This window comes from Catharus ustulatus, chromosome 29, assembly GCF_009819885.2.
Source record: "Catharus ustulatus isolate bCatUst1 chromosome 29, bCatUst1.pri.v2, whole genome shotgun sequence".
In the NCBI taxonomy this organism is placed as follows: Eukaryota; Metazoa; Chordata; class Aves; order Passeriformes; family Turdidae; genus Catharus; species Catharus ustulatus.
In genome coordinates, this window is record NC_046249.1 from 1,585,553 (window position 1) to 1,597,467 (window position 11,915).

Genomic DNA, 11,915 nt, shown 5'->3' on the forward strand with positions numbered 1-11,915 from the left:
TTTTGTTGAAATTTCCCAAAAATGTCAGGCTCCGGGAGCCACCCAGCCTGAGAAACTTCAGCCCCAGCGGCCGCAGTCTGGCCGAGTGAATCACGGCTGCCCCGGGGGCTGGCGGCCGCCCGCGATCCCGACCCACCGCCCGCGTCCCCCCGGAGCCACCCAGGGACCGCAGCCAGCGCTGGGTGATGGGGAAAAGCAGAAATTCCTCCTCTGGAAGCAGCGGCCACCCCGGCTGCCCACCTGCACCGCCCGGACCCTTCCCCCAGCTGTTTTCTCCATCCCTGGCCGGGCTGCTCAGCTCGCACCCGGAATTTGTGGGATTTAGAGGATGCCGGGGAGGGGGTGACCCCTCCCTGGTGCTGGCAGAGGGGACACGGGTGGCTCTGGCAGAGGCATCATCGGAAGGTGGCTTGAGGCTGTGCTTGGGGTGCAGGGGGAGGATGGGGGGACAGCGGCGTTGGGAAGGGAGTGTCAGTCCCCACTGGGGACATTTGACCTCCCAGCAGCACCTGTGGGATGGGCACAGGGTGAGGGGACACAGCGAGCCCTGAGCAGTGCTGGGGTGGCCTCAGGAGCCGTCCGGGAGCAGCCGGAGGTGACGGAGCCGCTGTCCCGCGCTCTGAGTCAGCGGCGGCCGGGCAGCGGCAGCTGCGGTCAGCGCTGCCCTTTGACTGTGACCTTTAAAGCTGCTCCCTCCGGCCCACGAGCCGACCGGGGGCAGGATCCAGCCCGGACCCCCCCTCTGACCCCTGGGGCTCTCGGCGTCATCACGGGGGTCCCCCGAGGCCGGCGCGGTCCCGCTGCCCCCCCGGCGTGGCTCGGTTCCCAGGGCCTCGCTGCCCCGCCGCGGTGCAGGTCTGCCCATGGGGCCCAGCTCCCTGCCACGAGCTCTGTGCTCTGCCCAGGAGGGATGTGACCCCCCAGATGGACGCAGGTGACGCTGGTGACACCCCCAAACCCGCTCTGAGCATCCTCGGTGCAGCTTCCCACCGGCTGTCACCTCCCCGTCACCCTCCTTCACGTGTCACCAGGGCCCTGAATTAATCTAATTACTTGATTTCCCAGCCAGAGCTCACTCCATAAAATCCTTGGACGCAGACAGCATCTGGCTCAAGGGCCAGGGTGTAAAAAACAAACAAGAAAAAAAATAAAAAAAACCCAAACCCCGGGAAAAGCGGGAGGAGAGGCGCGAGCGGAGCTGCCTCGACTGCCTGCATCCTTTTAAAGTGACCTGGGGGAAAAATAAAGAGGCAAGAAATGCAAAGAATCCAGCAGGCAGAGTTTGCTTTCTATTCCTCTCAGTCACATTTCCACATCCATGGGTAATTTATAACCCGCTTAACCCCTTCCCTGCCGCCCCCCACCCTTTCCCCCCAGAGCATCCTCAGGGTGGCCGCACCTTCCCGTTCTGTTTGCTTTGGGAAGCACAAACAGCCCCGTGACCGAGTCTGAGGAGCTCTAGAGGAGGAGAAAAAATGTCAAGAGGGTGCTTGAGCACCAGGGATGGGCTCTGCAGTGCTGGGACACGCAGTGAAGGGTCCCCTGCCCACGGAAGGGACGGTGGGGACACCCCAGACCACGCGTGGGGAGCCTGAGGCTTCCCGAAAAGCTCCGGGGAAAAAAATGTAGGTCAGTAGTGATAAATGCGAAAGGCATCGAGTGTTTCTGGAGAGGGGAGGAGGGAGGGCAGCAAGGATTCGCCAGCTCGGATGTTTTTGCCTGGGAAAGGCTTTTCTTTATTCCGTGGAAAGGTGAGTGGGCAGGTGCGGCGGGAGCGGCGCCCACCGGAGCATCCCGGTGCCCCCGGGGGTCCGGCCCCGGCTCTGCCCCCGCCGCCGGTGGCAGCCCCACGTGCGGGGCTGTGATTTACGGTGACAGCCCCCAATCTACCCCATTTACTCGGCCATTCGTCAGCGCTGCCGGACCCGCGGCTGGCGGGGCTCCAGGAGGGGGAAGGGGAGCGCAGCGCCCTGGCAGCCCCGCCGGCCCGGCCGCAGCTCGTTTTCTGCCGGCCCTGCTTTGATTAATAAGATGAATAAACTGGCGGGGCGAGGAGAGGCCCCGCTCCCTGCTCCCGGCTTGGGGAGGGGCAGAGGCTGAGCCCCCCAGCACCCTCAACCCCTCTGTCCCCACCCCAGGGCACGGAGAACCCCTCAATCTGAGCTGGGACAGGGACACCCCCTCAATCTGAGCTGGGACAGTCCTGAACTGGGACAGGGACACCCCTCAATCCTGAGCTGGGAAAGGGACACCCCTCGATCTGAGCTGGGACAGGGACACCCCTCAATCTGAGCTGGGACAGGGACACCCCTCAATCCTGAGCTGGGACAGGGACACCCCCTCGATCCTGAGCTGGGACAGGGACACCCTCTCGATCTGAGCTGGGACAGGGACACCCTCTCGATCTGAGCTGGGACAGGGACACCCCCTCAATCTGAGCTGGGACAGGGACACCCCTCAATCTGAGCTGGGACAGGGACACCCCTCAATGTGAGCTGGGACAGGGACACCCCTCAATGTGAGCTGGGACAGGGACACCCCCTCAATCCTGAGCTGGGACAGGGATCACACCTCAATCCTGAACTGGGACAGGGACATCCCTCAATCCTGAGCTGGGACAGGGACACCCCCTCGATGCTGAACTGGGACAGGGACACCCCTCGATCTGAGCTGGGACAGGGACAGTCCCCGTTCCCCGCCCCGGGGTCCTGCCATGTGTTCCCCATCAGGGCCGGAGGTTGGTGGAGCCCCCAGCCCTCCCCCTCCTCCTCCCCCCGGGCTCACTTTGGGGTGCTGCCATAAATAAGGGGAATGGGCAGGGCAGGGGTGAGGGGAAGGGGTGTCTTTGATGTCCTTTAGATGCTGGGAAATCACGGGGGTGTCAGGGAGAGCCCAGCACCGACAGGGGGGCCCTGAGGAGTGAGGGTGAGGGTGGGAGGGATGAAGGTGACTTGGGGAGTTCTCGAGGGACACAGAGGGTGGCACAGTGCGGTTTAACACCGGGTGGGCACCCTGAGGACAAGGGGCTGGTGGCACTGAGGCAGCCCTGTCCCTCTGTGTGACACCAGCGCCAGTGTGACCGCGGTTCCAGCTCATCCCCTCAGTCCCCCTACCCTCCTCAATCCCTTTGTCAGGCTGGCCACCAGTCCTGTTGTGTCACATCCCCCGGGTCCCCTCGAACCCTCCTGCATCCCACATGGTCGCCCTACACCCTCTGGTCCCCAAGAATCTCCTGGTTCCCACGTCCCTTTGTCCCTCTGCATCCTCTGGTGTCCGTTCATGCATCCCCCAATCCCCGTGAATCGCTGGTCCTTAGACCCCAAATTTTCCTGTATCCCGGGGATCCCCCAATGCCCAGAACATCCCCCAATTCTCCGCATCCCGGGGATCCCCCAATCCTGAGAACATTCTCCAATTCTCTTGCATCCCGGGGTTCTCCTCATCCCCAGAACATCCCCCAATTCTCCTGCACCCTGGAGTTCCCCTCACCCCCAAAACATCCCCAAATTCTCCTGCATCCCGGGGTTCCCGTCATCCCCAGAACATCCCCAAATTCTCCTGCATCCCGGGGATCCCCCAATCCTGAGAACATCCCCCAATTCTCCTGCATCCCGGGGATCCCCTCATCCCCAGAATATCCCCCAATTCTCCTGCATCCCGGGGTTCTCCTCCCCAATTCTCCTGCATCCCAGGGATCCCCCAATGCCCAGAACATCCCCCAATTCTCCTATATCCCGGGGTTCCCCTCATCCTCAGAACATCCCCAAATTCTCCTGCACCCCGGGGATCCCCCAATCCTGAGAACATCCCGAATTCTCCTGCATCCCGGGGTTTTCCTCCCCCAGAACATCCCCCAGTTCTCTTGCATCCCGGGGATCCCCCAATGCCCAGAACATCCCCAAATTCTCCTGCATCCCGGGGTTCCCCTCATCCTCAGAACATCCCCCAATTCTCCTGCATCCCGGGGTTCCCCTCATTCCCAGAACCTCCCCAAATTCTCCTGCATCCCGGGGTTCTCCTCCCCAATTCTCCTGCATCTCGGGGTTCCCCTCATTCCCCAGAACATCCCCCAATTCTCCTGCATCCCGGGGTTCCCCTCATCCCCAAAACATCCCCCAATTCTCCTGCATCCCAGGGATCCCCCAATGCCCAGAACATCCCCAAATTCTCCTGCATCCCGGGGTTCCCCTCATCCCCCTCTGCCCGGCCATCCCCCCGCCTCCCGCACCCCGGTCTCATCCTCCCCTCCCGGTGCCGGTGCCGGTGTCGGTGCCGGTGCCGGTGCCGGTGGATCTGCGGCAGGCTGCGGCTGCTCCCCCCGCCCCCGGCTCCCCCCGCCCGGCGCACGGCGCGTCACGGCGGGGCCGGCGGCGGCGGTGGCGGCGGCGGGTGCGCTCGGCTCCGTTCCGTTCCGTTCCGTTCCGTTCCGCGCCCGCCATGGCGGCCCCGGCCCGCCGGTCCCGGGCCCTGCTCGCCCTCGGCCTGGCCCTTCTCGCCGCCGCCGCCGTCTCGGCCACCGATCCCTTCTCGCCGCAGCTCGGAGACACCGGCGGGTGCCGCGGGCAGTGCGGCCGCAGCCTGCAGCGCCGGGCCGCCGCCGTGAGTCCGGGGCACCGGGGCACCGGGGCTGGGGGGGCACCGGGGGCACGGGGAGCATCAGGAGCATTGGGGGTACCAGGAGCATCGGGGACACTGGGAATACTGGGAATACTGGGAGTACTGGGAGGCACTGGGAGATGGGGAGCATCAGGAGCATTGCGGGTACCAAAAGCATTCAGGGGCACTGGGAATACTGGGAGTACTGGGAATACTGGGAGTACTGGGAGGCACTGGGAGATGGGGAGCATCAGGAGCATTGGGGGTACCAGGAGCATCGGGGGCACTGGGAGCACTGGGAGTACTGGGAGTACTGGGAGTACTGGGAGGCACTGGGAGCTTGGGGAGCACCAATAGCATTGGGGGTACCGGGAGCATCGGGGGCACTGGGAGCACTGGGAGGCACTGGGAGCTTGGGGAGCATCAGGAGCATTGGGGTATCAGGAGCATCAGGGGCACTGGGAATACTGGGAATACTGGGAGACATGGGGAGCATCAGGAGCATTGGGGGTACCAGGAGTATCGGGGGCACTGGGAGTACTGGGAGGCATTGGGAGCTTGGGGAGCATCAGGAGCATTGGGGATACCAGGAGCATCGAGGGCACTGGGAGCACTGGGAATACTGGGAGCTTGGGGAGCATCAATAGCATTGGGGGCACCAGGAGCATTGGGGGTGCTGGGAGCACTGGGAGAACTGGGAGTACTGGTTGGCACTGGGAGCTTGGGAAGCATCAGGAGCATTGGGGGTACCAGGAGCATCGTGGGCACTGGGAATACTGGGAGTACTGGGAGTACTGGGAGTACTGGGAGTACTGGGAGGCATGGGGAGCATCAATAGCATTAGGGGTACCAGGAGCATCGGGGGTGTTGCGAGCACTGGGAGAACTGGGAGTACTGGGAGCTTGGGGAGCACCAATAGCATTGGGGGTACCAGGAGTATCGGGGGCACTGGGAGTACTGGGAGTACTGGGAGCTTGGGGAGCATCAGGAGCATTGGGGATACCAGGAGCATCGGGGGTGCTGGGAGCGCTGGGAGCACTGGGAGTACTGGGAGGCATGGGGAGCATCAGGAACATTGGGGGTACCAAGAGCATTCAGAGGCACTGGGAACACTGGGAGTACTGGGAGGCACTGGAGGCTTGGGGAGCATCAGGAGCATCGTGGTCAGTGGGGGTACTGGGACATGGGGAGCACCAGTAACACCCGGTGCACTGGGAGCACCAGGAGCAGGGGAGGCACCAGGGGGAAAACTGGGGGGACTGGGAGCACTGGAACTGGGAGCACTGGAGCAACAGGGCCAACAAGAGCACTGGGGACACCCCATTGCAGAAGCAACATGAGGGGCACTGGGCCACCCCCAAGCAGCTTCAGGGTACCCCCAGTGAGGCCATCCCGCTGTTTTGGGGTGCCCCCAGTGAGGCCATCCCCTCTGGTTTGGGGTGCCCCCAGTGAGGCCATCCCGCTGTTTTGGGGTGCCCCCAGTGAGGCCATCCCCTCTGGTTTGGGGTGTCCCCAGTGAGGCCATCCCACTGTTTTGGGGTGCCCCCAGTGAGGCCATCCCCTCTGATTTGGGGTGCCCCCAGTGAGGCCATCCCGCTGTTTTGGGGTGCCCCCAGTGTCACCCTGAGCCTGCCCATTCCCAGTGACCCCCGTGTGGGTTCTCTGTGCCCCCCACACCCCCTCAGTGTGTTCCTGGCCCCCCAAATCTGTACCCTCCCCCGGAGTAGTGCACCCCCACCTCCTGCCAGCCCACACCAGGGCCTGGCTGGTCCCAACAGAGATGGGGGGACCCTCCACGAGCACTTGGCCGTGTTCAAACCCGCCGTGGGTGCACCCGGGGGGCTGCGGGGCACCTCTCCCTCCTCTGGGCACTCCAGGTTTGGGGGTGCCAGCCCTCACCCCGGTCCTGGGGGGGGTGGCACTGCCCGGTGCCCCCCAGCTGGGCTCGGGGGGCCGCGTTGGGGGTGTCCAGCACAGCCCTCGGGCTGAGCCCGGTGCCAGCTCCGCGCTCTCCTCCTCCTCCTCGCTGCAGGATGCTGTTCTCAACGCCTGTTACCGGGGCTGCCGGCTGTTCTCCATCTGTCACTTCGTGGATGCGAGCGCCGAGCTCAACACGACCAGAGCCGAGTGCGAAGCAGGTGAGAGGAGCCGGTGGCCGAGCGGCCCCTGCGCCCCAAACGCTGTCCCGGGGGGTTCCCCACATCCCAGCGGGAGCAGTGTGACCCCCGACACCTTCAGGAGGATCCCCCCGCTCAGATTGACCCACCCTGGGTGTCAGAGGGGAGGGGATCGGGGGTCCCAGGGGTGCAGCACCCCCAAACCCCGACCCCTCCTCTCCCCCAGCCTGTGCTGAAGCCTACGGCAACGCGGAGGAGCAGTTCGGGTGCGTGACCGGGTGCCGCAAGCAGCTGCCCGAGGTGGAGGAGAGCAGGAAGGAGGTGAGGGAGGTGGGGAAACCCTTCCTCAAACAGGAGCTCAGCACAGTCCCTCCCCTCCCTTGGGATGGGGGACATCCTACGTGTGCAGCCCATCCATCCATCCATCCATCTGTGGATCTGTCCATCCGTGGATTCATCCACGGATCCATCCATAGATCCATAGATCCATGGATCCATCCATTCATCCATCCATCATCCATCCATAGATCCATCCATGGATCCATCCATAGATCCATAGATCCATGGATCCATCCATCCATCCATCCATCCATCATCCATCCATAGATCCATCCATCCATCATCCATCATCCATCATCCATCCATAGATCCATCCATCCATCATCCATCCATCCATCCATCCATAGATCCATCCATCCATCCATCATCCATCATCCATCATCCATCCATCATCCATCCATCCATCATCCATCATCCATCCATCCATGGATCCATCCATCCATCATCCATCCATAGATCCATCCATCCATCCATCCATCCATCCATCCATCCATCATCCATCATCCATCCATCATCCATCCATCCATCATCCATCATCCATCCATCCATCCATAGATCCATCCATAGATCCATCCATGGATCCATCCATAGATCCATCCATCATCCATCCATCCATCCATGGATCCATCCCTCCACATGGATGTACCTCCAGATGTGCCAGGTTGATCCAAGCCACCACCAGCTGCTTTGTCACAGTATAAAAAGTAAATTAACTGGGCTGGACTGGGCTTGGGCCAGGCAGGGAGACCACAGGGAATTCCCAGGGTGAGAGGATCTGATTTGGGATCGTGGCAGATTTCCCCAGTTTTGATTTGTTATCCTTCCCAGCAATTAGCAACGCTTTCCCCTCCTACATTTAATTAATTCAGCTTTTACCCAATTAATTAAATTAGACTTTGGCCCAAGGAAGAGGCTTTTGGCTGTGTGCACGTGCAGGCAAAGATGAATCTGTGCTGTAAAAAGGGTGAAAAGCTCCTTTGAACAATCCCCCTTTGCAGCCCGGTTTTAAGACCTTGCCGGTGCCTGATCCCATTTCCCAGCCCCTCTCCAAGGCCGGGGATGAGCATCTGGGAGGGACTGGGGGTGACAGGGAGGGCTCTCACCCCCTCCGCCCACCCAAAGCATTTTTCCTCGGGTTCCCAGACGAGCAGGCAAAGCAGATTTAGCATAATAATTAGATACAGAATCTGACCTATTTATTTCCTGTTTGCTGGTTTGACCGTGCAAGGGGCTGTCGGAAAATGTTCGGAGCCAGTGGCAGGGAGCAGCCAAGCGGATTCCAGCAGGGATGCTTTAAAAATAACAAACTGCCGAGACGGCCAAGAATCCAGGGCACCGAGAGGCTGCCAGGAGAGGAACGCCCTCGGCATCGCGGCTGCTCCGCTCCCATTGTCTCTGCCACACGAGGGTGATCCCACCCCGAAGGGACGGTCCTGGGGCTGGGTGATGACCCCAGAGCTGGGTGGTCACCCCAGGGATCACAGCCCTCCCTTGGTGACCCTCCTGGGGCTGGATTAGACCCTGGCACATCACGTTGCATCCCTGGGAGAAGCAGGTTGAGCTCAGAGCCGAGCACCCGGCTCAACCCAGCCGTGACCTCGGGGTGGGACGTGTCCTGTCGGGGCGGGTGACGAGGGGACAGCGCTGATGTGATGTCCCCGCTCCTCTGCAGAGCCTGGAGCTGCAAGCGCCGTCCTTTTCCATGTTGGATTTGGTCTCCACCTTCTGCAACGACATCGTCAGCTCTGCCCAGAGCTTCATCTCCTCCACCTGGACCTTCTACCTGCAGGCAGACGATGGCAAAGTCGTGGTGTTCCAGGTGGGGGTGTCCTCAGGATCCTCTCTGTGCGTGCCCAGAGGGGTGGGGACCCCTTTCCTCACTGCCTCCTTTTTTCCCTGCCCACCCAGTCCCAGCCTGAGATGGAGTATCCAGCACCCGAGGCACTGGAGATCCAACCAGCACAGCCAGGATCGGGATTGGGATCCAGCCCTGGCATCCCCCAGCCCCACACAGGTGTGGGGGGGTCCGGGCTGCTGGGAGGGGGCTGGGACCCTCCGAGCCCTCCTGGCTGCCATCCGAGTTCTCCAGAGCTGAACAAATTTCCCTCTTCTCGGCTCTGATCGCCTTCCCACACCCCCACGCACGCTGGGGGGGCTCTGGATGAAGCCCTGCTGGGATCCTCTGTGCCCCCTTAGCGGGCAGAGGGTCCCGGGGGGAGAGGGGAGGGTGTGCCCACATGGGTGCCCACGTTCAGCATCCCCTCTCCCCTCCCAGGCCCCCGGGCCAAGGGGGACAAGCCCCCCGTGAAGGAACGGAGCAAAACCAAGGCGAACCCCCCGGAACCCCCGCAGCAGGAGCACGATTTCCTGGGCTGCATGTCCAAGTAAGTGCTCTGGGACCTGCTGGATGTGACAGAGCAGATCCCCGCCCTCCAACCCCAATTCCCAGCCCGTGCCCTGCCATAAACTCGTGCCCTCTCTTTGGCGGGGGCTGGTGGGGTGCTACAGGCGCTCGGGCCTTCCTCGCTGGATCCTGGCCGCCTGCCTCTTCCTCTCCATCATGGTGATGCTGTGGCTTAGCTGTGCCAGCCTGGTAACCGCTCCCGAGCAGCACGTCAAGACCCAGGTACGGGCTGGGGACACCTGGGGGGGTCAGGGGCTCCTGGCACGGCTGGTGGGACATTCTGTGCCCCGTTTGTGTCCCCAGTCTGTGCGGGCTGTGAGGGGGTTCTGCACTGTTGTCTCGGCCTCTCTTCCAGCCTCTGAGCATCAACGGGGACAAGGAGTACCTGGAGGACCTGGATGGCCCCGGCACGTTCCCTCTGCCACCCGTCATCACGGTCACCCTGTGCCCCGCGCCCGGCGGGGAGGACGCGGGGCCGCTGCCCCTCAAAGTCGACCTGGACAAAACCATCCTGTAGCGCTCCCATCCCTTCCCACCACCTCCACATCCCTCTCACCATCCCCACGGCCTCGCCCCGACCCCTCTCCGCTGCCCCTCGGGCTGTCCCAGCTCCCAGAGGGGCATCTCTGGCTCCGGCCGGGTCCCGCTCTCCTCGCCGGGCACGGCCGCTGTGGGGAGGCTCCAGGAGCCGGACAGAGGCTCTGGCTCCTCCAGGGATGTGCTGTGAGCTGGGATCCCGGCTTGCAGAGCCCAGAGGGGAGCTGCCAGAGCGGAGGGAGCCCGTCCCCGAGCGGGACTCTCTGTCTCCTCCCGCCCGGAGCCACCGGGGCCCCGCAGCCCTCCGGGCATGGGTCCAGCGCTGGGCAGGAGGGAGCCGGCTGCGGTGGGGGATGGAGAGCGTCTGCAGCCTTCTGAGCTTTGGCTCGGCACATCCCCGGCCTCCCACCTTGGGCTGAGCCTCCGAGGCGCCGGCCCCGGCCCTGGGAACTCCCTTCCGCCGGCCGGAGCCGACTGCCTCGGGGAGCCGAAACGTGGCGAATGGATTTGGCGTTGGCAGCCGGAGACAGGAGCGGATCCCGCCGCTTCCGTGCCCACGCCAGCACCCAGCCAGGCTCTTCCCGGAGCTGCCGAGGGGCCCTGCGATGGATCCTTCCCCTCCCTGCTCCGTGATGCCCTTGGAGAGCTGCCCCCGGTGCCAACAAGCTGCTGGTGGCACCGAGCAAGGGATGGGGAAGCGTTTCCCTGATTTCGAGCTCGGACAGGAGGTGGGAGCTGCTGGGACGGCTCCATCCTGGGCTGGGCAGCCCTGCCCCGTGCTGGGGCTGGACCCGGGCTCGGTGTCCCTGGGCTCAAAGTGGGCACTGGGACCAGGCACGGCTCCTCTTGGCTCACCCTGGGCATGGAGGTGTCTCCCCCCATCCCCATCTCCCCTCCATTCTCCACCACTGGATTTCATTCATCGTTTCGTGGTTTGATTTGCACCGGCATGCGGCTCCTCCAGCGCCCCGCGGGGACACCCCTGTGCCGGGAGGGTGCGGGTGTCGCCACCCCCGTGTCACCTAACACGTCTGTACAGATTAACTTATTACCCCCGCCCCCCTCTCCTGGTTTTTTGGGCTCTCTCCGTGTGCCGGGGGGCCGTGGCGAGGTGGGACGGGGCTGTCCCATCCTTGTCCCCACCGATTTTGTGCTGCTCCGTATCACTTCCACCCGTCCCACATATCTGGGTTTGGGGAACCGGGTTGGGGGGAGGCGTGGGAGGGGTCTCGTGTCTGTTTTGGGGTCGGTTTTCGTTGTCGCTTTTGGGCCGCGTGTGAAGCTCGGTGGAGTTCGTGATGTTCCCCCGGCCCCGGAGCTCTCCCGGCCTCGCCTCCCAAGGGCAAACCCAGCCCGAGCTGGGATGGGGGAATGGAATAAAAGGTTTGTACCGGAGCTGGGAGAGTCCACGGCTTCGTGGGATGCAGGATGGGAACGGGTTTGATCCCCCCACATGGGGCTGGAAACCGAGCCGGGATGAAAATTCTGGAAAAAAGGAGAAATCGCTGCTGGGTTGTTTGGCACGGACACGGAGCTTTGCTCCTCTCTCTGCTGGGTTCGGAGATTCAACATCGAGGGTGGGAGGAGAGGCTGTGGGGAAAAAAACCCCAAAACTTCCCCGGGGAGCTGCGAGGGGGGGAAAGCCGGGAGGGATCCGGGCACGGGAAGGGTGAAGGGTGGGAAAGGAGGGAATTTCCACGGGAAAGCACCGGGAACCGCTTGGAGGAGAGAAAGTGTCACACACGGGTGTCGCAGTGTCACACAGCAGTGTCACGGTGTCAAACAGCAGCGTCACACAGCAGTGTCACACAGCAGTGTCACGGTGTCACACAGCAGTGTCACACATGGGTGTCAGTGTCACACAGCAGTGTCACACGCCAATGTCACACAGCAGTGTTGCAGTGTCACACACCAATGTCACA

The 11,915-nt window shown here is 62.9% G+C and overlaps 1 protein-coding gene across 2 annotated transcripts; it reads left to right on the forward strand.

Annotated features, from left to right (window-relative positions):
• Positions 1 to 4,400: 4,400 nt before the first annotated feature.
• On the forward strand, positions 4,401 to 11,388 carry TMEM59L (transmembrane protein 59 like). Of its 2 annotated transcripts, none has more exons than XM_033082489.1 (8): positions 4,401 to 4,599; positions 6,629 to 6,734; positions 6,940 to 7,034; positions 8,725 to 8,871; positions 8,961 to 9,066; positions 9,328 to 9,436; positions 9,537 to 9,678; positions 9,812 to 11,388. In XM_033082489.1, exons 1-8 carry the CDS (start codon positions 4,438 to 4,440, stop codon positions 9,971 to 9,973), a joined length of 1,029 nt encoding a protein of 342 aa, XP_032938380.1. In that variant the 5' UTR covers positions 4,401 to 4,437; the 3' UTR covers positions 9,974 to 11,388. The 2 variants fall into 2 exon arrangements, with proteins under 2 accessions (XP_032938380.1, XP_032938381.1); XM_033082490.1 differs by having other exon boundaries at positions 9,561 to 9,678.
• Positions 11,389 to 11,915: the final 527 nt, after the last annotated feature.